Here is a 25,510-nt window from a genome sequence, read left to right on the forward strand (position 1 = left end):
CATGCAGTTGGTCAGCTAATGAAAAATCGTGTCTTTTCCAAGGTGAAATCTTTAACGGGCCTATTTATTAAAATATTCAGCATTAGGGTTAGTTATCTATCTGTGCTTATCGCCTTGATAAAAACCCTCCTATGTCTTTTCTTTATCAATGAAAGCTTGCATCGGGCCAGTATGGCATTTTCCCTATCTCCTGAGATGGTGAAAGCAATAGCGTTAGGAAGACAGCAGCGATACATGCTTTGCAATCTCCAGTGATAGTCTGTAAAAGTTATTACTGGCAGGGAGGGTTAGATAGTTAGGGAGAAGCTCTCTCTCTTTCGAAAATACCTGTTTCCGACAAATATAGGGCTTTTAATCTATTTAATAAATAGGTCTATAATTTCTGGGACTCACCCTGGAAATTAAACAGAGTTAGCAATTATAGCAGTAATGCTGAAAGATGTATAGGAAATCAACAGCTGTTTAGAGTAATAAATAAAATTATTATGGTATTATGGAGCAAAAGGGTGTTTTATAGATAGATATTTTATGAAGCAATTGAAGTAGCCATATAAAAGGGTTACAGGGAACACTAATGTAATAGTGAGATTAACACACCACAAATAAGAATCTCTTCTAATGAATCTGATAGAAAACATTCAGTTATTTCAAAATCATCTTTTCTTTAGTTCTTCTGCCTTTATTCTAAATTCAGTCTCATTTCTCATCTCTCTCTCTTGCCTGGAACCTTTCTTTCTCTTTTCCCGTCTTGCTTTCTGAATTCTTGTACTTTCATGCTCTCCCTCTCTCATTCCCTGTCCTCGCACTCTCCCCCTTTCTCCTGGCAGAGGGACTAGAGATAGGAGTGGCTTAGAGCCAGTATAAAGTCCACATCTATCTGCCCAGTGCAGTAAATCCTCAGCCCCCCTCATTCTTGCTATGGAGAGCAGCACAGCTAAGACTGCATTATTTCATGTCCCTGGGTGCTAACTCCTTACCAGTCTACCAGCTTTGCCCCCAACTACACTCTCTCAATCACCTTTAGTCTGACTGGATAGCCACACAAAATGCCTGGGCACTGCCACCTTGTTTTACTTGTGATCTCCTTGACATCACTTGGAGTGGCAGATGATGCTATACAGTGCCCACCTTGCTCACAGGAGAAGCTTATTCGCTGTCTGGACCCTACTGGGTGCCTGGAGCTGGTGAGAGAACCTGGCTGCGGATGCTGTGCCACCTGTGCCCTCCAAAAAGGGATGCCATGTGGGGTCTATACTGCGCGATGTGGCTCTGGGCTTCGCTGTTATCCCACCAAGGGTTCGGAAAAGCCCCTGCATACTCTTATGCATGGACAGGGGGTCTGCACTGAGATTGGGGAAATAGAAGCCATACAGGGAACTTTCCAGACAGCAGGTGAGAATTTAAAAATGTCCACATCGCAAAAGTATCTTCAAAATAAATCTGCTTAATGCAATCTCATTCTTGTCTTGTTTTGGTGACCTTGCACTTCAAAGACAGGATATGCCTTCAGGATATTACTATACCTCTGAATCAAGTCTTTAACTGTTTTAGCACCAGATTTGCTTGCTCTCAATGTATAGGAACACACTTATGCTCTACTGGCTGGGAATGGGTTAGTGATATGATATTTATCTTCATCTTAAAGGGTTAATAACGGAAAGATTGAGTGTGTTATGCCAGATCATTATCCTGCTCCACATCTGTGTATATAGTTATAGGATAAAGGATGTGTGGAGTTAGAGAGAAAAATGTGTTAAGAAATGAAGTTAATTGTCTACTTTTTAATGTTCAGTTTTCTTAGCACAATTCACCATGACATGAAGTTAACATGTAAGCTATAAGTGAACTGTAATTGTCAGAGTGAATTAAAACACTTATAATGTGATTGTACAAGTGTGGCAAGTTTATTATTTTTCATTTTTCTCACGGAGTTGGAATGTAATAACTGAGCTGCATCAATCATAAAGTTTAAGGGCTTGTTTTTTTTTTTTGCAGTGTTCTCCATTTAATTAGTCTACTGATATTTTAACTTTAGTAAAGTCTAGATCTACAGAACAATTGTAAAGTGCTGCACCGTATTAATTTATTTCAAATCATCTCATACCTAATGTTTTTTCAAACACCCTTCTGTACCTTTTTTTGGAGGAGTGTTCCCTGCTTTGGAAACAAATAGCTATGTTTCTCCTAATTCAAAATTGTCTCTCATGTTCATCTGATGTATATCTCTTTATGGATACATTCCTTCGATCTCTCCTCATATAGTCAGTGTAACAGCATGTGCATTCTGTAACTGTTAGTGATTGATGGTGTTTATATCTGGATATTGGTTGGTTTGTCATGTGACTTAGTATCTGCAAGTCTGCCGAGGTGAGTGTGACTGCCCTGAAATGCATGTCTGTTAGTCTATACAGTAAATGCCCCTATTTGGCCATATTTAAATGTCAGGAGGTATGCTTGCATTGGCATAGTGCTGGATTTATTTGACTCCTTTTTTGTGAATATTGGCTATTAAAAGTATTTGGACTCTGCACATAATTTCTTGCAGAAACCCACCAGCATGTACTGTCAGATTGCACTACAAGCATGACATCATCTTCCATGTCATGATAAACTGATCAAACCAAAATCTAGTTTGACATTTATCACTTTTTGACTGAATTTGTGTGGACTCAGTTAATCAATTTATGTACAATAAGCTTTTTATGCCAATTAACTAATTGAGTCCAAGTTAAATTAGTCAAAAAGCTAAGTGGAAAATATATAATCAAATAAAACCAATCGCATGGGCTTTTCTGCCAATCACTGAGGTTATTATATTATTCTTCACCCCTTTTTACTGTTGGGGTGTTTTTCGGGTTTGTGTATCCTGTCTGTAAAAAAAACTCTTTACCTTGTTTCCTTTATTGCACACTGCCCCATCTTAGTCTGAGTACCGAAGGTTCTTTGTGAGCAATACCAGAGGCACATTAAGGAACCCTCCGCCCCTAGATTTAGGACCACAGGCAGACACAAATGAAATATTACTGCACCAGGCTGGTCTTTAGAAGCCACACCAGGACGTTTATTAGTGAGGTGTGGATTTCTTATGTCAAAAATATATCATTTTGGCTCAAACAATGGTTAAGAGTAACTTGGGAGCAATACTAGCTAATATCCAATACACAATTTACACAGGCCTCATTAGTTTTATACCACTACGAAGTACCTCTATCCCTTCTAATGACTGTCTTCCACAATCTCTATATCCACGATAACTATCATTATCAATATACACTAATCTGTATCACAGTTACTTTAATTATGCTAACACATATCACACAAATGCAATTGAATATTGGACAAATGTATACAATCATGCCGTCCTTGTTAATAGGCAGCTCAAATACAGATCACGTCTTCTTATTCTCAGGTCGAACAGACATTATGGTTGCAGATAGCACAGAGCAATGTCACGGTTCTCTGTATTCCTCCATATTGACTTAGCATTGATAATCCCACACAGTGGCACTTTGAAATCTCATTCTTCTCCAATGAACAATTACTCTCTCCAGTTGATTTGATAAAACATGCTTCCTTGTCTGTCTTTCCTCCAATTTAACATGAATGCAGAATACAATTTACACCCCGCTGCTCCCTCTCTTCTCCTTAAGCATTAGCATACAGTCACTTTAGTAAAAGCTGGCTCCTCAACATACAGTTACAGGCTTTCCCACAGATAGCAGATAATACCAAAGAGTTTGATGTACTTTTTCTCAGTCTATGTCTGATTTCTTTCCCTAAACTTCACCCTTGTTATTATTTCACAGTAACGCAAAAGGATATTATACTATATCCTTTAGGTTTTCCCACCTGTTCCCTAACTGACTAATAACACAATGCTCAGTTCCAGCAAAATCAAGGTAAATATCCAAGATGGCTCCTCTCTGTTCAGGTGTCCGGTAAGCTCTCTCACTGGGAGGCCTTTTCCACTCTTCCCAAAAATGACATCTTTATTAGTTTTATTCAGTACTAATCTTCTAATGACAGGTGTTGTGTTTGCATATATGAATATAACTAATATCTTTACTATATATCAACCATATTGTGGCAAGTCGTGTAACTACTCTGTTGTTTTGGAGCAAAAGTGTGCCTTTAAAATGCACATTGTGGCATGTGTTGCTCCGTATTGGTGGCTGCTACAAACAGGGCCTCATTTATAGTTGGGCACACTTCAAATTTTCTGGTTTACATATATGCTTTTCTGTACTGCACATGTGCAGCAAAATACATTTATGTCTAGATTTGTGCATAGCTTACAATTGTGGACCCTTTTGTGGTTAAACAGGGGCAAGCATTATTTGAGTACAGTACGTGTGTGTTCTCAGAAGTGTAGCACTTCCTCTGGAGATCGATACAATGAGACTTAGAGAGGTATCTTTGTGGGCAGATGAGTGATGATGATGACCTTTGCAGCTTCTGATTGACTGTCAAGACACTATTCTCTCTTGTGCATATGACACTTTATTACATTATATTGTGTACGATTAAGGTAATGTTATTTTTGCATTTATAACTAATGTTAAGCCTCATCTCTACACTATCGTGGGGCGCAGGAATGATTCCAGTTTGACATCTGCAGTAGAGATAAGGGAAGTTGCTGCAGAAGTTTGTTATCACTCAAATTTTATGGTGACCCAGGCTGTTTTGCCAGAGCTGATATCACCTTTGAGCCCTACTTTTGTTTTGCTATTCAGTGTAATGGCATGAGACACTGTATTCAGAAATTCATCAAAAATATATATAGAGTCAATTGATTCTGTTCTGTGATGTAGTAGAGGTACAATAAAAAAGAAGTTGTAGGGAAATTCTATTTGGAACACGAATGGTGGGGGGATATTAAAGATGGAACACTTAAGTCCAAATTTCGGTAATGAAATGTGCAAAATTTGAATATATGGAAAACAGTTTTTAACCTTCACTTATTACTAAGCTGCTATTAATCAAGAGACACTGCTGGCTAAGTGGCAAAAAACCTCCAGTTATTGCTGCAGTTTAACAAAATTATCAGTAGGGCAACACTTGCCCGGAGTCGTAACCATTGACTTACTGCTTCGCAGGTCCAGTCTTTGCTGATGTGTGCATATACTTTTAGTTTCAATGATGGGAAATAAGTATATTCACTAAGTGGCCACTTTATTAGGTACACCTGTTTGTTAATGCAAATAACCAATTAGCCAATCATGTGGCAGCAACTCAATGCATAAAAGCATGCAAACATGGTCAAGAGGTTCAGTTGATGTTCAGACCAAACACCAGAATGGGGAGGAAATGTGATCTAAGTGACAGTGACAGTGGAATCATTGTTGGTGTCAAATGGGGTGATTTGATTATCTCAGAAACTGATGATTTTCTTGAATATTCACACACTACAGTCTTTAGAACAGTGTTTTCCAAACCCAGTCCTCAGGGACCCCTAACAGTACATATTTTCCAAGTCACAAGTGAAATAATTAGTACCATCTGTGGATCTTTCAAAATGTGTCAGTCAGTAATTACTACACCTGTGCTCCAGCAGAGAGATTTGAAAACATGCTCTGTTAGAAGTCCCTGAGGACTGGGTTTTGGCAAATACTGCTTTAGGGTGTGCAAAACAAAAAAAACATCCAGTGAGCGGCAGTTCTGAGGGCGAAAATGGCGTATTAATGAGAGAGGTCAGAGGAGATTTGCGATAGGAAGGCGACAGTAACTCAAAAAACAATATGTTACAACATTGGTATACAGAAGAGCGTATTTGAAGGCCCTGGCACACCTCTTTAACCTATCACTCTCCACTGGTGTTGTTCCCTCCTCATTCAAACTCATTCAAACACGCTCTTATCTCTCCTATCCTCAAAAAACCCAATCTTGACCCCACCTCCGTCGCCAATTACCGCCCCATCTCACTTCTCCCCAATGCCTCCAAACTACTTGAGCGGTTAGTCTGCTGTCGTCTCACCAGATACCTCTCAGACAACTCCCTCCTCGACCCTCTCCAATCTGGTTACCGCACCCTCCACTCCACTGAAACTGCCCTGGCCAAAGTCACCAATGACCTCCTAACAGCCAAATCCAGGGGTCACTTCTCTTTACTCATCCTCCTTGACCTCTCCACTGCCTTTGACACCGTAGACCACCCCCTCCTTCTGCAAACTCTTCTCTCTCTCGACCTCTCTGGTTCCTTCCATGCCTGGTTCTGCTCTTACCTCGCCAACCGCACCTTCTCTATCTCCACGTCTGGCTCTTCCTCCACCTCCTCCTCTCTCCCGGTAGGAGCCCCCCAGGGCTCTGTCCTTGGCCCTTCTCTTTTCGCTCTACACTTCGTCCCTCGATGCGCTCATCTCTACCTTTGGTCTTCAGTATCACCTTTATGCTGACGACATTCAACTCTACATCTCTTCTCCTGATCTCTCTTCCACCCTCCTCTCTCGTGTATCTGACTGCCTCTCTGCCATCTGCTCCTGGATGTCCTCACGCTTTCTCAAAATTAACATCTCTAAAACTGAATTTATTGTCTTTCCTCCCTCCAGACTCCCCTCCCACCACAATCTCTCTATCGTTGTTAATAACACAACCATCTCCTCTGTCACCCAACTCCGTTGCCTGGGTGTCACTCTTGACTCCTCTCTCTCTTTTGCCCTGCCACATCCACTTGCCCAAGCCTGTTGCTTCCAACTGCGCAACATCGCCCGCATCCGACCCTTCCTCTCACAGGATGCCACCAAAACCATCATCCATGCGCTCATCATCCCGCCTTGACTACTGAAACCTTCTCCCCACTGGCCTCCCCCTCTCCCATCTCGCCCCCTCTGCTCTGTACTCAATGCAGCTGCTAGACTCATCTTTCTCTCACGCCGCTCCTCCTCTGCCTCCCCTCTCTGCCATGCCTTACACTGGTTCCCTTTCCCCTACAGTATCCTCTTTAAACTCCTTACCACCACCTACAAAGCTCTCTCCCAGTCTACTGCCTCCTATATTTCTAACCTCTTCACCATTCACACTCCTGCCCGCTCCCTATGCTCGGCAAATGACCGTCGTCTCTCCTCCACTCTAATTACCTCTTCCCACTCCAGAATCCAAGACTTCTCCCGTGCTGCCCCCCTGCAATGGACTGAGCTCCCTCGCTCCATCCGTCTCCCAATCTGTGCTCCTTCAAGCGAGCACTCAAAACTCACCTGTTCCTCAAAGCCTACCAACCTTCCACCTAACCCCCTCATCTCCTCCGCTCGTTCTCCCCTCTCTCTCCTGGTCCCCTTTTCTCTCCCCCTTGCATCACTGCCTCCCTTTCGTGCCTGTTTCATCCACCCTCCCTTAGGATGTAAGCTTGAATGAGCAGGGCCCCTCTCCCCTCCTGTCTCCATACCCATTCTTCTGCTCCGTATTCACTCCATTTGTCTGCCCGGAGCTTTGGTACTTTATGTTTACTGTTCTGTACTGTTTCACTCTGTATGGTCTACTGTTTGTACTATGTACGCCGTTGCGGATACCTTGTGGCGCCTAACAAATAAAGGATAATAATAATAATAGCCTTGAATTGCATGAGCTATAGCAGCAGAAAGCCTCATCATGTTCCACTCCTGTCAACTAAGAACAGGAAACTGAGGCTACAGAAGACACTGACTAACCAAAACTGAACTGATGAAGATTAGAAAAATATTGCCTGATCTGATGAATCTTGATTTCTGCTGCAACATGCAAATGGTAGGCTCAGATATTTTTGTAAACAACATGAATTTATGGATCCTTCCTGCCTAGTGTCAACAGTGCAATTATTATTATTATTATTATTATTATTATTATTATTAATAATAATAATAATAATAATAATAATAATAATAATAATAATAATAATAATATCATAGATTTGTAAGGCGCCACAGTGTTCCACAATAGGGAAAACAGTACATACATAAAGAAGGGACATACAAGGTGAGAAAAAATAATTACAGACATGAAAACAAAGGGTATGGACGTCCCTGCTCATTAGAGAGCTTACATTCTAAGTGAAAGAGGGCACAGCGGAAACAACAGGAGCGAGTGTGGCTCAGAGTGAAGATTGGGACAGTTGTGAGTGTGCATTAGTGTGAATAGTATCATTGGGGATAAGGTAAGATTTGAAGGCTGTGGGAAAGCCTGATTGGGCGTGGTAGGGAATTCCATAAATGGGGAGCAGCAAGGGAGAAGTCTTGTAGGCAGAAGTGAGAGGTGGCTACCAGAAACGTGACAAGGCGCATGTCAGAGGTACAGAGGTAGCTCTAAGAGGGCATAAGGGAGAGGGATAAAGAGGTGTTGTTGATGGCTTTGTAGGTAAGAGTGAGTAATTTGAATTGGATTCTGGAGGACACAGGGAGCCAATGTAGGGATTTCAAAGTGATGTAGCAAATGTGGAGCGGTGAGACAGGAAGATCAGTTTTGCAGCAGCATGTAGGATGAATTGAAATGGGAATACATGAGTTTTGAATGCCTGATAGCTGAAGATTGCAATAATCGAAATGGGAGATGAGGAGAGAATGAATAAGAGTTTTGGTAGCATGTTGAGTAAGAAAAGGGTCTATTCTGGCAATGTTTTGAAGGTGGAGTTGATAGGACTGGGAGAGAGTCTGCATGTGAGGAATAAAGCAGAGGGTGGAGTCAAGTGTGACACTAAGGCGAGGAAATTGTGGTGTTATTGATAGGGAGGGAAATTTGAGCAGAGGCGGTGAAAGAATGAATGGATAAAAAATGCTTTATTCTCACTTAAACAAAAGCCCAAATGAGAATAAAGCATTTTTTTAATAATTTTATTCTTTTATCACAAGTACCACTACAATACTTGCTAAATAGTTTTTTCCATGCAAAGAGATAACCAATGAAACTTACCATCAGCAGGGCCATTACCCACTTCTTTGTATTGGGCTAAGGAAAAACAAGTCCTACCTCTAGCGAAAACACTTTTCCGGTGGCAATAGGGCTCTTTACCCTTTGCTAAATCTGCTTATGTTATACCTGTTGCTATATGCAGTTGTGTGCCGATTTTTAGCCAGAGCTATGAGACAAAGCATACACCCTGAGGAAAAATGGCTGCCTGAAGCAGCTGTTTTATAGGCTAAATCAATATTCATGTGAAGTAAATTATTGATTTGCTAGGATCTAGTGACATTCATTTTGGATTCAATTATTAATGAAAATGCAGCCCATGTATAAATTAGTTAGGTTATTGAAGCACTTTTACCTCAGTGATGTCACTAGGTCCCAGTCAGATTGCATTGCTATAGCTCAATTTCCTCCAAAGTGCACTGCTTTGCAGAGGACCAAAGAAGGTTCACCAGTGCACCTAGTTTTGTGAAGCAGTGCTTCAATATTAAGGGGGTTTTATGAACCGTAAAACTAGTGCAAACAGCTGTTTTCTCTGGAGAATGGCCATTGCATCAGTCTACTCAATTTATGAAGGAATTAGCGCAGAAGAAATCAAAGATATAATTTAATGGGGGCTGCAAAATGAGAGATTTATAAAGCAACGAAAACCATTGCTGTCAGGCGCCGTCCCCACACTCACCATAGGTCGCAGGGATGGACGCCTTTCTCTGCTGGCAGCGCTGTCCAGTGTTAGGCAGCTGGGTGCCGTCCTCTCTCTTCAGGATTGCCGTACACATGTGTGTCCGCTCGCGTCTCCGTTTCCTGTCAATAGGACACTTTTCTGCACTTCCTGTCGGCGGGCAGCTGTTCGGGCCGCCGCCTCCACTGCCACCAATCAGGGATAGGTCTCCACTATTTAGACCTGCCTCTAACACTAGGTAGGCACCAGAGTATCTAAGTCTTCCTATGCTCCAGTGTTCCAGCCTGTTTCTCTGCTCTCTGACTGACCTCCTGTGTACCAACCCGGCTATCCCTGGTTCTGCTTCTGTATCTCACTTCGGCCTGATTGCTCCAGCTGTATCTGACCTTTGGCTTGCTGGCTCCGATTTGCTTTACCCTTTGATACCACGTTTACCAGTACGGTTTAACTTCTGCCTGCACGACCATGTCTGTTCACCAACCACTCCGCTGATAGCTATCTTGGATGGACGCGACCGGCACGTCCCTTGCAGCAAACTCCAAACTCCCTTGCAGGGATCCCTGGCATGTTTAGACTCTGCGCCTCCTAGCTTAGCAGCGCAAATATCATCAAGTGGCCTTCAGTCCCTGTGACTCGTGACAATTGCTTTTTGCTGCACACTAGCACTATCTGAGGATAGTGTTACCTTATCTGTACCTATGTGGTCCAGTGAAGCTGGAAAGGCTGATCTTGATCCACTCCTGGTCAGGTCCCTATGTGCATGTTCAGACTTTAGCTGCACATTTCACTTGAAGCATTCTTCGCCAACGTTAGGCTGATAGTGAAGTGTAAAAATATTTCTTCAGAACGGAGAGTCTTCGTTGTGGCTGCCAGAGCAGCCCCAGCATCGTAAATGCCTAAAATACAACATTATGTATCACAACATTATGCTGCAATACATGTTACCTATGGCAGTATACTGAGCGCAAATAATAATACATTTCTCAGAGAAGGATTAATAAAATGCTTTGTGTAAGGTTCAATAGTTGTTTTAACTCTGCAAAAACACTTGAATTTTACCCTAGCTCTGAGCTGGTGTACATCTGGGCTTTTCTTATACTTTAATGGGACCTTTCACTTGCTATTTAGTGAAGAAATGTATTTGTAGGTACACTTTTTCAAATGCAAGAAGAAAAGCTTCAAACACACAAAATTTGCAATAAAGACAGCCCACTGTCCCCTCACTCTCATGATTTAGGAGTTCATTTTTCAATGGGTGAATAGTACAAAATCTGGTGAAAATGGGAGTAATCACACCCAGATAATTAATAGGCCCCTAAAGGAGCACTACCACCTAAGGAGGGAGCAGAGCTTTATTAGCTCTGCTTCTTCCCTGGAGCTTGATGGGCAGAGTTCTCTCTTTTCCCTTGGCTAAAAATCAGCTACGGGATGTTCTCGATGGAGACATTCTGCAGCCAAGTTGAAGTGGCCATTTTGCTTTCATTTAAGCCATAAATGATGCCAAACTGAGCTGCATTTTAGGAGAAAAAACAAAAAAGTCCTAGAACCCACCCATCCTCTGGGCTAGAGAGAAAGAAACAACAGGGCAACAGGGGCAGTACCTGTACCGAGACTATAGCCGATTCACTCGAACAGAGGCGGGTTCAGCGTGCCCACTACCATAATGGGCACCCCAACCACTGGCCGTCGACTGCACTGCATTTTCCGGCCACTCTTCATCCAGGATCACCAGCAGCCATGCCAGCATGCCAATAATTGAGCACCAACATGATAAGCATCCAGCCTGTATCCGTGCTACCAAGTACCGCCAACCAGGTAGGGTGGGTGTGCAGCGTCCAGACTGCAGAGACTGCTTAATTATCCACCCATCCAACTTATAGACCCTGTCTACATTTCCCCTATGACAACAGACGGGCGTACTTCATAGTTAACTATTTATCCCAGAGAATGATCCAGTTTGAAGCTTTTCAGTTGGAGAGGGATATATATATATATATATATATATATATATCAGCAACAGATTAGGTTTTGGAGGAGAGAAAGCAAGAGCTGTTACATAGCTTTCCAAATTCTATGTTTGGACTTGTAGACCTGATAGCTTAACTGAAAAGTCCATGATATTCCAGCCCCTAAAATTAGGATAACAAATTATGTGGACAGGCAAGGCTAACAAGGCAAAAGGTTAAGGGATGAAATAACAGAGATAAGGATAAACACACAGTGTTATAGACATGTACACAGTGGAAGGTGGAGACCTATTCAGAGGGAAACTACTATTTTCAGAGATTGAGAGAGATGGTGGGGAAGTACAAAATATTCCTCTTCATCTGTAATAAATCCAGGGATCCCAGTGTTGGCGTAAAAAACATAATGCACGATGCAGTACTAGCTCGCAAAGAGCTTCTGTAGTGACTGAGCTCTTAGTGGCAGCACAGACATATATGTAACCCAGGGATTTCCCATGACCTGAACATAGCAATCCTCTAAGTTTGGAGAGTTTGCACTGTGGCATGTATAGGTTTAGTAACTGTTTCCTGGTGATTGTATTTGGTAAAATTAGACATAATCTAATTTTCTATTCGTGTGAATTGTAGATGGCAAATTGGTTGATACCGCTTTCATACTACCGCCCCGACAATATCCCGGGTATATGAACCCGGGATATTGCCGGGGGACAGAGGCTCCTACGGAGAGAAATTCCCGGGTAGACCCTGTTCACTGAACACGGGTCTGCCTGGGTCTCCATGAGGAGCTCTGATTGGCTCCTCGTGTGTTGTGTTTTTTTTTTTTTTAACTTTATAATTGTGTTTGGTGAGACCCAGGTTGAAAAACCCGGTGTCACCATTCATAGTGCAGATGACGCAGGTCAGACCCGGGAATTACCCCACCAAAAGTCCCGGTCTAAATCCCTGGTTTTGAAGACCCGGGATTTTTCACTAACACCATTCATACTTCGCCTAAACCCGGGTCGTCTGGGCTTGCCCCGGCAAAAACCCGGGTTTTTCATGCAGTATGAATGGGGTATTAGTTATATTTCAGATATTTGTCATAGGCAATTGCAAATTGTTTAGAATTCATCCAAATTTATCCATAATTTGCTAAATAAATAACACCTACTTGAGAATAGTGCCAAGCATAGTGCATTAACCGCAATGAATCCAATAAGCAATAGCCTTATATAAGAAGTTTACAGACCCTTGGGGTATATTTACTAAACTGTGGGTTTGAAAAAGTGGAGGTTCTAGCCGTTCTAGCTGTCATTTTGTAGCATCTGATTGGTTGCTATAGGCAACATCTTTACTTTGCAAACCCCCAATTTAGTAAATATACCAAGTAGTCTTCCTGGCTTGTACAAGGGCAAAATGTGTGTGTGGATGCTCACTGTGACTGAATATTCATATCCCAGAGTACTAGACACCTGTGTGCACATTTGCTACAAAGCAGCGTAAATGTTATGGAAATATTGCTTCTCTTTGTCTTTTACAATAGCTATCTAGGTGTGAACATTCATTGAGACAACAGCCTTATATTTTTCAAACACACTGGTGCAAAAACAAAGTGCAGTCAGTTATCTCACCCAAAATTGGGTATTAATCAACACTGGATGACTACAAGATTATCAAGAACTATAAGTGTGCAATGTAAGCATTTAGTTCAGAAACCAGTGCTCTGCGCATGCTCAGATGTGAAAAGTGTACTATATGGCAAAAAAGCAATTTGCGTTCAACTCATCATGAGCCCTAAAATGAAAATTGGATAAGCAGAAGCTATAGTCTAAAGTAAAGGACATATTGATCTACTTGTATATTGAATTCCTTTCACGCCGCTCCTCCTCTGCCTGTCCTCTCTGCCTTGCCTTACACTGGCTCCCCTTTCCCTTTAAAATTCTTTTCAAACTCCTTACCACCACTTACAAGGCTCTCTCCCAGTCTACTGTCCCTTATATCTCTAACCTCCTCTCCATTCACACTCCTGCCCTTTCCCTGCGCTCGGCCAATGACCACCACCTCTCCTCCACTCTGATCACCTCTTCCCAATCCAGAATCCAAGACTTCTCCTGTGCGCCCCCCCTTCACTGGAATGACCTTCCTCGCTCCATCCGTCTCTTTCCTAACCTGTGCTCCTTCAAACGGGCACTTAAGACTCACCTTGTGGGGATCTGGTACCACTTTTATTCTTTATGAAATTGACATACGAGTTTTAAGAAGAGTTTATGACACCTGCATGAGTGTCACAAAACACAAGGCATGTCTCGTTCAAGCTACGATGGAGAGGTGCTCAGTGAAATAAGGAAATTATTATCTAATTTTTAATACTTTTTTAAAACAATTTTTTAAATCACTTGAAATTTTTATTTTATTTTATATGTGTGAAAGCTGCTACTGAATCCAGAGAACACTGGATCCAGAGCTGGTGCTATGCACCTTGCATTTTAGGAGAAGCTTCAGCCCTCTGCCCCTTCATCCTTAGCATGCATATAATACCCCTATGTACATAATCAAGAGGCTAGCTGATGGTGTCTCTCCCTACTAGGACAATCAGAACACGTGAGGGAGCAGTCAATTGCTAGAGGAGATTCTGGCAGAGTTAGGGGACTGTTTATCAATAGGCCACTTACTCTGGCGATAAAGCAGTTTAAAAAAAAAAAAAAAAGATCACAATTATTTACCAAATAACGATTTCGGAGCAGCTGAGTGATACTGCCCTGGAATGGTAAGGGTTATTTTACTTCTTCGTTGAATAGCCTCCACCACATTAATAGCCCACACCACATTTAATGAAATACTCCACATTAAATTAAGAAACCCTCCTGCTGATGCATTGCATGAATCCCTCACATTACATTAAAAGCCCCAAACAGGCCTTACAGTGTATATTTAGCCTCCACTAAGAGCCACATTATATTAATACCCGCACCTGCATGCATATTGCATTAATAGCCTCATTATATAATCTTAATTACAATAATACTTCATTAATAGCTCCCAACAACTTACACATTATATTAAAAACTGTCACAGGCCAGGTGTTTGGCTTCCATGCCCAAAGTCTGGCACGCTTACTACCTGCTCCCTGATGAAGACTCTTGCTGTCCGTGGCGGCCGCCATCTTCCTCATCAGGTTGCTTTATTCCCTCTTCCGCCCTGGTCATTCGCCTGCATCCCAGCCTCCTATCATAAAAGGCATCTCTTCCACTTAATCGGTACCTGTTCTTTTGATCACCTAACCTCTTAGGTGTTGGACGTAGCTCTGCACCTGTGTATCTCCACCATTCCTGTGATACTGTCTGCAGATTATTGACCCTCCTGTGCATCTCCACTATCCCAGTGGTACTATTCTGCCGCCCAAAGACTATTGCACCTCCTGTGTATCTCCACCATTCCAGTGGTACTAATCTGCCATCCGCAGACTATGGTATCTCCTGTGTATCTCCACCATTCCAGTGGTATCGCCATGTCGCCCGCAGGCTACTGCACCTACCTGTTCTCCAACACTCCTGTGGCTTCCTCCACACCCAATTCAGCCTTCAACTAACAGTATTCTCATATTGTACTGTTCCTGTAAACGTTCTATACTGACCACCTCTAGAAGGTTTTGCCTAGTATTTCTTATGAGGGCCGATACCTGTGGAGCAGATGCCGCTAAGACCAAACCTCCTTGCAGGGGTCCCTGGCGAAGACCATCTACCCTGTTTTACTCAGCATCTCTCTGGGAATAGCACTAAACTAAGCAGATCTGGGATCCAGATACCCTAGGAACCGTGACAATAACCTCCACTAAACCTACACTACGTTACATTAAAACTCCCCACTACAATACAGTAATACCCTTCCCCATGCTGATTAATACCCCATTACATTAGTACCTCCAACACATATTAATGCCCTCATTACATTAACAGCCCTCACAAACTCCCACATTACATTAGTAGCCCATGCATAACATTAATGATTTACACACACACACACACACACACACACAATTACATTAATCTTCAACTCACACACACAAATGCATCGTGCCTCCTGGGCAGGGAAAGGGTGTAGGAGAGGGAAGGGGAGGGGAAGAAAAGGAGGGGCGCCAGTCAGATATCAGGGAAGAGTAGTGGAACAACCCCCTGCTCTGACTGTCTGTGACCCCTGTCTATCAGCCAAAGCATCCAACCCTATGCTGACAGACAGCAAGCTGAACCAATAATGAGCCCAAGTGCACTGCACATCCTGTATCCATGGTGAAGACTGCCCCGTAACAATGCACACACAATACATAACCACATTTTAAACTTCCAGCTTTAATAGCTTTCTCCACTGGCAGTTTAAAACTTGGCAACATAATGTGTATGATGTGGCTATTGGAAGATGCCTATTAGATTGTAACAGGTGTCAGTAGATGTGAGGAAGGAGGTTAAGCCACACGTTGTCACTTAACCAGAATGTTGGTTTATTAAACACAGGATACAGGTTATAGGTATAATGAACACTCTGTGAAATAGAATGGGTATACACAAGAGCTAGGTAATGCATGTCCCTGCAGCACCACGACACATTTATGTGCATACATGACAACTTTAAAAACTTTTCATCCAAGAGATCCCAAGGGAGAAGTCATGTGACATGGGGTAGAAGGGAGCGTGGTAACATTGTCGCTTCACCATAGCCCCGCCCCAAATGATGAAGTTTGTTCACTCTTCCGGGAGTCTGGGAGGGCTCCCCGAAATTCATTAGCCTCCCGGGAATTGTGGGAGAGTAGACAAGTATCATCACCATAAAATCATCATCCTCATCATTAATTTATATAGTGCCAGCAAATTCCGTAGCGCTGTACAATTGGGAACAAACATTAATAAAACAGTACTGGATAATACATACAGAGAGAGAGGTAAGAGAACCCTGCTCGCAATCTTACAACCTATGGGACAATGGGAATTTGAAACACAAGGGCATGTGCTACATCATATTGCACACTGGATCAGCTAGAATGCAAAGGTAAAAGTACTGAGTGGGCTGTGTGTGTGGCAATGTTGGTCAGAGGGTTTTTGTCTTGTGTTAGCTGTGTAGAGGGTGGTAATAGGGGAGATTAAGATGTTGGTTGAGGAATATCATAAGCTTGTCTGAAGAGGTGGGTTTTCAGAGAACTCTTGAAGGTTTGGAGACTAGAGGAAAGTCTTACTATGCGAGGGAGGGAATTCCACAAAGTGGGTGCAGCCCGTAAAAAGTCCTGTAAACGAGAATGGGAGGATGTGATGAGAGTGGAAGAGAGACGCAGATCTTGTGCAGAACAGAGGTGTCGAGTAGGGAGATATTTTGAGACAAGTGAGGAAATGTATGTCTGTGCAATTTTGTTGACTGCCTTGTATGTTAGTAGAAGAATTTTATATTGGATTCATTGAAATACAAGTAACCATGTAGAGACTGACAGAGTGGCTCAGCAGAGGAAGAAAGGTTTGCAAGGAAAATCAATCTAGCCGCTACGTGTATAATAGATTGTAGGGGTTCAAGTCTGACTTTGGGAAGACCAGTAAGGAGGTAATTGCAATAGTCAGTGCGGGAGATGATGAGTGCATGAATTAAGGTTTTTGCGGTGTCTTGTGTGAGATATGTGCGTATTCTGGAAATGTTCTTTAGATGTATGTAACATGATTTAGATATAGAGTTGATGTGGGGAATAAATGATAGTTGTGAGTCAAGGATAACACCTAGGCAGCGAGCTTGCGTGGTGGGATTTATGGTCATGTTATCAACAGAAATAGAAATGTCAGACAGGAAGCTTCTGTTTTTGGGTGGGAATATTATTAATTCAGTTTTTGAAAGATTGAGTTTGGGTTGGCGAGCAGACATCCAAGATGAAATGGCAGAAAGACAGTCAGTAACGCGAGACAACACAGATTGTGAAAGATCAGGAGAGGATAGATAGATTTGTGTATCATCCGCATAGAGATGATGCTGAAATCCAAAGGAGCTTATTAGGACTGAGCCTTGCGGTACTCCAACTGATAAAGGAAACGGAGCAGAGGTGGATACAGAGAAATTAACACTGAAAGAGCGATTAGATAGGTAGAATAAGAACCAGGATAGGACAGTGCCTTCAAGACCTAGGGATTGTAGCGTTTGTATGAGGAGAGTGTGGTCAACAGTGTCAAATGCAGCAGAGAGATCCAGGAGAATTAGAAGAGAGTAATGGTTTTTACTTTTTGCTGTGATCAAACCATTGACAACGTTGGTCAGCGCAGTCTCTGTGGAGTGTTGAGAGCGAAAGCCTGACTGAAGAGGATCCAATAGGTTGTTTGCTGTAAGAAAGTGTGTGAGGCGAGTGTAGGCAATTCTTTCGAGAGGCTTGGAGCTTGAAGCTTGAAGTATGCTCATACGCAGCAAGGAGCACTGTCTGTTCATGCACAGTAGCCACTCATATGGAGCCGTGTGGCACTGCGCTTCTGGCACCCACCACTGGAGACAGCATGCGGTGCCCATCTGTGTCAATGGCATCTGGGAGGGTGCTGTTGAGACAGATATATCACTTTCACTGACATCTGAAATAGCAAGTGTTGAAAATTAAACCTGTCAACCCTCTCATCTCTTTCAGAATATAACAGTCATTTCACTGCAATGTAATAATAACAAAACCAGTAGTGCCAATGTAGTTATTACAATATCATACAACAAAGTAGAAACAGAAATGTGCAGTGAGAAAAGTTGCATTGTTTTTTCATTTCTTATATGTTTCTGCCCCTTAAAATCAACTTCCTCAGACAGCAGTCTCAATTGACACCCTGCATTTCAATCATCTATAAGGCTTAAGCAAAGCTGTGCATATGGATGATGCCATAGAGCAGAAACAATTTATTTGGAAACGCTCAATGCTGTAAAAACTAAGTCCAATTATAATTTATTTGCTTTAAGGTGGAGATTGTGGTCATAGGTTACAAAATCCACCTGAGAGATATTGGCTGAGTCAGATTACGTTTTGTAAGGGAAATGTTTCCAGGGAATGCCCATCTGTTTTTTTGTGACCAGATAAAGTTTTCTAAAATTCAGGGAAATGGGAAGAGAATACAGAGATGCTGTGAAATATTTGCTAGAGAGTCAACAGATGTGAAAGTTTTCTGGGTCTCCAGATTATTTCTATGGATGTCTCTGAAGTTTGTATTTGGGATATATGAAGTTCATTGTACTGTTAGACACAAACAAGCCAATCCTGTAGCTCAGTCTGAGAACCAGGATTCATTTTCAATATTAATTTGGCTCCTGAGCTCTGGCAGCCAGATACATATTAATTAGATCATTGGCACTGAGCTGGCACTGAGTTTGTTTTGGGGCCACACAATTTTCAAAATTGAGGAAAATTGCAGATATTGCTGACATCTCAGCATATTTGGGTGCCAGATTATTCACACAAGGAGCAACAGCAATGTATCAAAATTATTTTTTTTCCAAAACTTCAGTTCACATAGGGGTCTATTTAACAAGCATTTTTCCTGTGGTAAACCCCCGAAAACAACAGTTTACTGTGAAATCACTATGTACTATTGAAGCATTGCAGCAGATATCTCAGATATCTGCTGCTTTGCATTTCCTATCGTTTTTCTGAGCATTCCCCATAACAGTGTATGGGAAGTGCTCAGAACCGCTATGTATGACAGTTTAATTAGAGAAACTTTTCTCTTTTTTTACATGTTAATGTACGCCATCTGAAGCTGGCGTACATTAACATATCTGAAAAATTTTGCGCTGTCCAGCTCTGCTCTGAAGAGCAGAGCTGGACAGCGCATGTGTGGAGGGATCATGTGATCCCTCCCTGTCAATCATCCTGCAGTTTGCGCATGCACCAACTATTCGGTCGGTGCATGCGCACTAACAAAAAAGAAAAAAAAAAAAAGAAAAAAAAAAAGAGAAGATCATCGCAGCCTTAAAAATTGAGAAGAGACTGCGATGATCAGGTGAGTCACTTCTCAGGGACAGCAGGTTATCGGCACTGCTGTCCCTGAGAAGTTTTTTAATACATAGCCGTTACTTTTCAATCCTTATCAAGGAAATAAGGATTGAAAAGTATCAAGTCAAAAAAACGAAGGGTCATAAATAGACCCCATAAAGTCTAATTAAATGGCATAATAATTTATACAGCTTGAAATGATGCCCTTTTTTAATTAGCATAAGGCATGGCAAGGTTCATAAATATATACATTATATTTTTTGCCAAACCAAAAGTACGTTTATAAACTGATATTTTTTTTTTAATACATTTGCTGTGGTCGTGGTCATGGAAAGTGCTGTAGACATCATTTTTCCAACAATAACATGATGTTTACTTATTTTTTACTTATTAGGAAAATAATCACACATGCTTTATATTCTTTTTCTTTTCACAAACTATGCTGGAGTCTATGTGGACATAGTTTAACTCCATATTTTTACTTTTGCAGCATACAAAAAAATGTCTCTGTGGACACAAACTTAATTATTACTATGTGTAATATGGCTGCAGTGGGATATATCAAGGCCAGCAATGCAAAGGTGAGCGAGACTGGAGATTGTCATTAGAACTTGCACGGGAAATTAAATGTTTGAGAAACAGAAACAGCGCTGTGCCGAGGGACCAACAACATTTTCATCTCTGCCAGATGATTTTTTTTTTACAAAACTGATCATGTTACAAGCAAGTGGCCAGGCACTTATATCAAAATGCACACACACATACACACACACACACACACACACATACACACCACACACATACTTGTTTTTATTGCATCGTGAGGACCCATGTCTGGAACATGGCCTATATGGACACCCTGTCCCCAATGCCTTGTGGACAGAGCAATCATAGGGGTATGTGTAGGAACAGTTTGTCACCAGAGTTACCACATGAGATTTACACTTTGACTTTGCATAAAGTTCTGACACGGACTGCAAAATGGGGAAAGTGTAATGTATTTTGACTGTCTGAGGACATCCATATGCCCGGCCCGCTTACACCGACACTTAGCCATGGAGGCTACAGCCCTGTTCAACCACTTTACATCATTTCAACAAGTTTGATCCCTCTTTAAAGCCGTTATGCGGTTCTTTATGTAGAATTTCACCCCCGACCAGTTCCGATCTTTGAGTATGGATGGTTCAGCCATGAGGCACGCAACACAGTCTTGCTTTCCGGGCAACCGGCATGTCTGTATGATCCTCATCAGGTATTTCTCCACAGCCTGGACCTCCTCTCTGTCCCAGGATTTCCTGCACACTTCTTTGCAACCTGAAAGAAAGTAGAGGGTCCGCAAAATACAGAGAAGGCAAAGTTATTCTGCCTAGCAATACTGTGTGCTACACCTACCTATGGAAGCCATGGCTGTGCACTGGTCCCGTGTTGCCAGGTCCATACACCACCTCTCTTCTGACGTGGAAGTGTCAACTAAATGCCTGGCCACTTGCTCCTCTGTCACGAGGAATTGCTCATTATCAGACATGTCGCTCTGTAGCTGGACCGGTTCTAAAAAGAAACATATATAAATGACCGAGGTAAAAGTCAAAAGCATACATCAGACACCAGATTTTCCACTTACCGTCTGGATCAATGTGCATCTCGTCCAAATTCTTACGTTTGAATTCGGCCAGTCCGCGACTCTCGAGAGCCATTAACAGTTTGCTGATCTTGGCGAGTTGGATGGTACCTTCTGGGAGGCGGTAATACTGCCGGTGCATCCTGATGTCGTGCCCAAGGAAGTCTGCCAACTGATCCAGTTCTGTGTCGTTTAGGTTGAGGACATTCGAGAGAGTGGCAATGTGCTTTCGAAGCTTCATGGAAGACAGCGTGTGGGGATGCTTGCCCCCACACACTTGGGCAAACAGTCGTATGCATTCGGAGCCTCTGAAGTTTGACAAGACAGCTGGTCTGGCGAACATGAGGATATTTTGAATATCCACTTCACATTTGTCACGCTTTTCTGCGAGAAGTTCCATTGCAGCTTGCATGGCTGGTGTCAGCAGGATGGGGACTTTTCTCCCTCATTTTCCTCGGATTTCAATGCGAGTGAAGTGCCAGCAGAGCTTCCTCTCTACCTCGGAAAGCGCTAGGGACACATCTTCGTGAAGATCCGAGGTATCTCTTGAGGAGAAAGTAGCAACATTTTTGAAACTTCCCCTTCCCTTCTTCAATTGAACAAGATCACCTGTGCCAGGGTGACTTTTACAAGTAGTGGTTAACTGTAGGCTCGGTGGATAGCCCACTTTGGTAGGCTTGCTGCTTCTCATCGCGGTACAAGTGCATATTTTTCACATCTTCCATGAAAGGTAAGAGCTGAGGCAAGTTCCACTTGGACTTCTTAAGAGTTTTCAAGGTAGCCGATGAAATCAACTTGTTCCATCTCGCCTCATATAGCTTCCTGAAATTTTGTGTGTTTTCAACCGCAGCAGTGCAGCCCTCCATCATGGCTCAGGATTCCACAATACTCACTATCTTTTGAGTGCCAGTGATGGCGTCTTAAATGTACCTGTCTCCTCGTTATAGCCAGATACCAGCTTCACAGCGTCAACTATGTACAGAAAGTTCGATGGGGCGGTAATGTCTTCCATCCTCTCCAAAGGGGTAGCTCTTCTGGTCTATAGAAGTAGCCTGCCCATTTCGTTAAGCTTCTGAAGGATGCACTCGTGCCTGCCAACACCTGATCCGACCCAGTTGAACAGATGCTGTCCCATCTGCATGATGCGTCGATCATTTTTGACTGTGAGTAAGACTTCATCCTGGGTCATGTCACTCAAGAGCTTCCAAAAGCCATCACTGATGTCAGGTGGAACAGGCTGAGCAAAGGCGCACAGTGACTGTACTCTGTTCTTGCAAGCTGTGAGCTTGTTGCCCCTTTGGTTTAGCTTATATCTCTTCATGTGTCGCCACAGGTATTTCCTTGCAAACAAGCCCTGGCAGGCTACACAGTGCATGAAGCATTCAGCATCTATCTCTTTGACTGAAAGTTTGCACGGGACCAGAACGCCATGGCCTGTCCTCATTGCCTCAGCATTGTGTGCAAAGTCGCCCCTATTGCGAAATTGTGCCATTTGCATGCACCTTTCTTTTGAGTGCTTGGGGATTTCAGGGCCCAAGCTACTTCAGTCTCATTGTGGTGAACATGCTCCATGTGTCGGGCAATTTTTAAGAGGGGCTTCTCACAGTACAGGCAGTACTGCTTTTTGTTATACGCCCTGAAGCTATCACTGTTTCTGGATAGCGTTTGGACAGACACCACGTCATCTCTCTGACCCTCTGTGTTTAAAACACGGCTAGCAGAAGGTCGAGAATGGTGGTACATAGAACTCATCTCTGGGTACCTGCACTCTGCTGCGCTGGTGGGCAATGTGGAATCACCACTGGGGTTTGAACCTCTGAAGTGTCAGGGGCATACGCATCTCCACTGGGCTATAGTCGGAGCTACCAGTGAGCTCTGTCATGCTTCACTGTCCCCACTTTACCTTCATCAGCAGATGGATTCGTCTGTGTCTTTACTCGCTTGGTGTACAAAGCGCCGGCAGGATGCAGTTATTTCCTGCTCCTGCTATACATTTGGACGGAATACTGGCCTCTAGCGGAGGGATGCACACACACTTTCTCCGCTCCACATTGGACACACGCACACTTTTGTTCGACAAATGTGACTCGCGGGGACATACTAGACCTGGCTCGATGGGTCCACCTACATCTGGCCTCAACCATTAAGTCTGCCCTGGCTGTGAAATGGGTAATGGATGTACAGTGTAACTAGTATAGCAGGATTCTGTTGAAGGATGAGAGGAATATTAGCCATTAAGTCTTCAGGGGGTAAATGTATTAAGCTGAGAGTTTTCCGGCGGGTTTGAAAAACCAATCAGATTCTAGCTATCATTTATTTAGTACATTCTACACAATGATAGCTAGAATCTGATTGGTTGCTATAAGCAACATCTTCACTTTTCAAACCTGCCGGAAAAATCTCAGCTTCATACATTTACCCCCAGGAGAAGCAGTAATACAAAGAGATTGTTACAGTAGCAAGCCACAGGTGTAGGAAGGTAGCAGGCAAAGAGAGTAGCAAGCCAAGGGTCAAGTCAGGCAGCGGGCAAGAACAGTAATCCTGTAATACGTAATAAGTCTGAAGACATGCTGAATAAATGGGGCAGCAAGAGACTCCGTTGAGGAAAGTGTGGTTAGAGGAACAAAATGAGTCATCATGTCTAAAGAACACTCGTAAATTAACAATAAAATTCAGAGATATGAGTCCAAGGTCTATTGGGCATAGACTGGGGTTGAGATTGACTTCAAGGTAAATTTCTAGGACTTTTGTTCCTTGCACATATTTCAAAAAAGAGAACAAATTTCTTTCCATATTGCTAAATGAAGGTCACTTGACTGATCGAGAAAGAAGCTTCAGGGCTTTTGATATACCTGGATGGTCCAAGACATGGAGTTTGGACAGAACCCCCTATCATGATGCCTTGGATACATATATCAGGTATACAGGTATTCAAGCAGAAGTTTGGTCTTGGAACCATAGTTATTGGGATGAAAGATTCTAAGTAAGACTTGTAAAAATCAACAAGGTAGGTATGATTGGTGTAACAGTTGGAACTTCATTATGCTTCTATAGGAAATGTATGGATAAGACATTGTCTTTAAGATTCTTAGAGTCTGGTTTATAGGTAATGACAAAATTTAATTGAGAAAAGAATAAAGCTCTGAGGGCTGGTCTTGAATTTTATCTCTTTGCAGATTCATTGTATCATAGATATCATAGCCAATGTCTCCACTCTGCAAAGGCCCATTTGATGGCAACAAGTTCTGTTTCCTACATCATAATTAAATTCAGCAATGGAAAATTTTTCGAGAAAAAAAGCCACAATGATGGAGCTTTTTATTGTCAGGGTCTGTTTTGGAGAGACTAACTCTTGTTCCCACATCAGAGGTGTACACATCAGTGATAAATGGTAAATTCATATTGAGATGATGGAGAACAGGTGTGAGAATAAATGTTTACGTTAAAGAAACAAAAGTCTCCAGGGCCTAAGGAGAACATACAGTTGGATCTGACATCTTCTTGGTCATGCTGGTGATAGGCTCAACTAAAACAGAGAAGCAACAAATGATAAATCTACCAAGAAATTACCAAAAGACAATGCTAGACAAAACCTGGAACACTGCATACAAGGTATTCAGAGTACATAATAAAGGCAGTCTTCCAATCCTAAGCACTTCATATTTGAATTATAGGCCTCACAATGAACGATTCTAGAAAAAATCGTGGCCCCTTTCAGTTAGTCAGAAAGTTATTAAATAAGTTGATATTTTTATTTTTTACTGTGATGTTATTAAGACTCCTATAATGGATACAAGGCCAAAAGTCACCAACTTTTTTTAGAAACAAAAATGGGGGACTTGGGTCTAATAAACCATTTTGATGGTTTTCATTGATATATTCATTCATGACTTTGATTTGGAAAAGGACAAAGGATAGAGTCTTCCTTTGGGCAGTCTCACTCCAGGAAGCTGATCAATGGCACAATTGTAACTCCTATGAGGAGTCTTAAAGCCTGAGTCATTATGGAGAGCAAGAGAAAAAAAAGGAGTAAATTTGATCCTGGACAAATCATGTTATAATCAGGGCCGGATTAAGGGAATGGAGGCCCCTGGGCTAAGGGCGCCTCCATTCCCCTGTGAGGCCCCCAATGTGAGCCACCTGCCGCCCCCCGATAGCCCGTGAGGCCCCCCCCCAAGCGCTTACCTGTCACTGTAGTCCTCCGTCCCGGCGCGCTGTAAGCTCCTTACTGAGGAGATCTCGCGAGAGTTCACTCGCGAGATCTCAGTAAGCAGATTACTGAGCGCCGGGGACGGAGGACTACAGGGACAGTGCTCAGCAGCATTGATCGGGCTGGGGGCGCCCCCGCCCCCGGACCGATCAATTATGCTGCTGAGGACTTTGAAGAGCCCCCTGGATGCCCGAGGCCCCTGGGC

The 25,510-nt window shown here is 42.6% G+C and overlaps 1 protein-coding gene across 1 annotated transcript in view; it reads left to right on the top strand.

The window, feature by feature from the left end:
* The first annotated feature begins 894 nt into the window (after positions 1 to 894).
* The window catches only part of IGFBP4 (insulin like growth factor binding protein 4), a 65,986-nt gene continuing 41,370 nt past the window's right edge, over positions 895 to 25,510 (top strand). The window contains exon 1 of the mRNA XM_075177126.1: positions 895 to 1,392. Coding sequence (XP_075033227.1) covers positions 1,047 to 1,392 — 346 coding nt within the window. The 5' untranslated portion in view covers positions 895 to 1,046. The remainder of the gene's footprint in view (positions 1,393 to 25,510) is intronic.

The sequence above is a fragment of the Mixophyes fleayi genome, chromosome 6 (genome assembly GCF_038048845.1).
Source record: "Mixophyes fleayi isolate aMixFle1 chromosome 6, aMixFle1.hap1, whole genome shotgun sequence".
NCBI lineage: Eukaryota > Metazoa > Chordata > Amphibia > Anura > Limnodynastidae > Mixophyes > Mixophyes fleayi.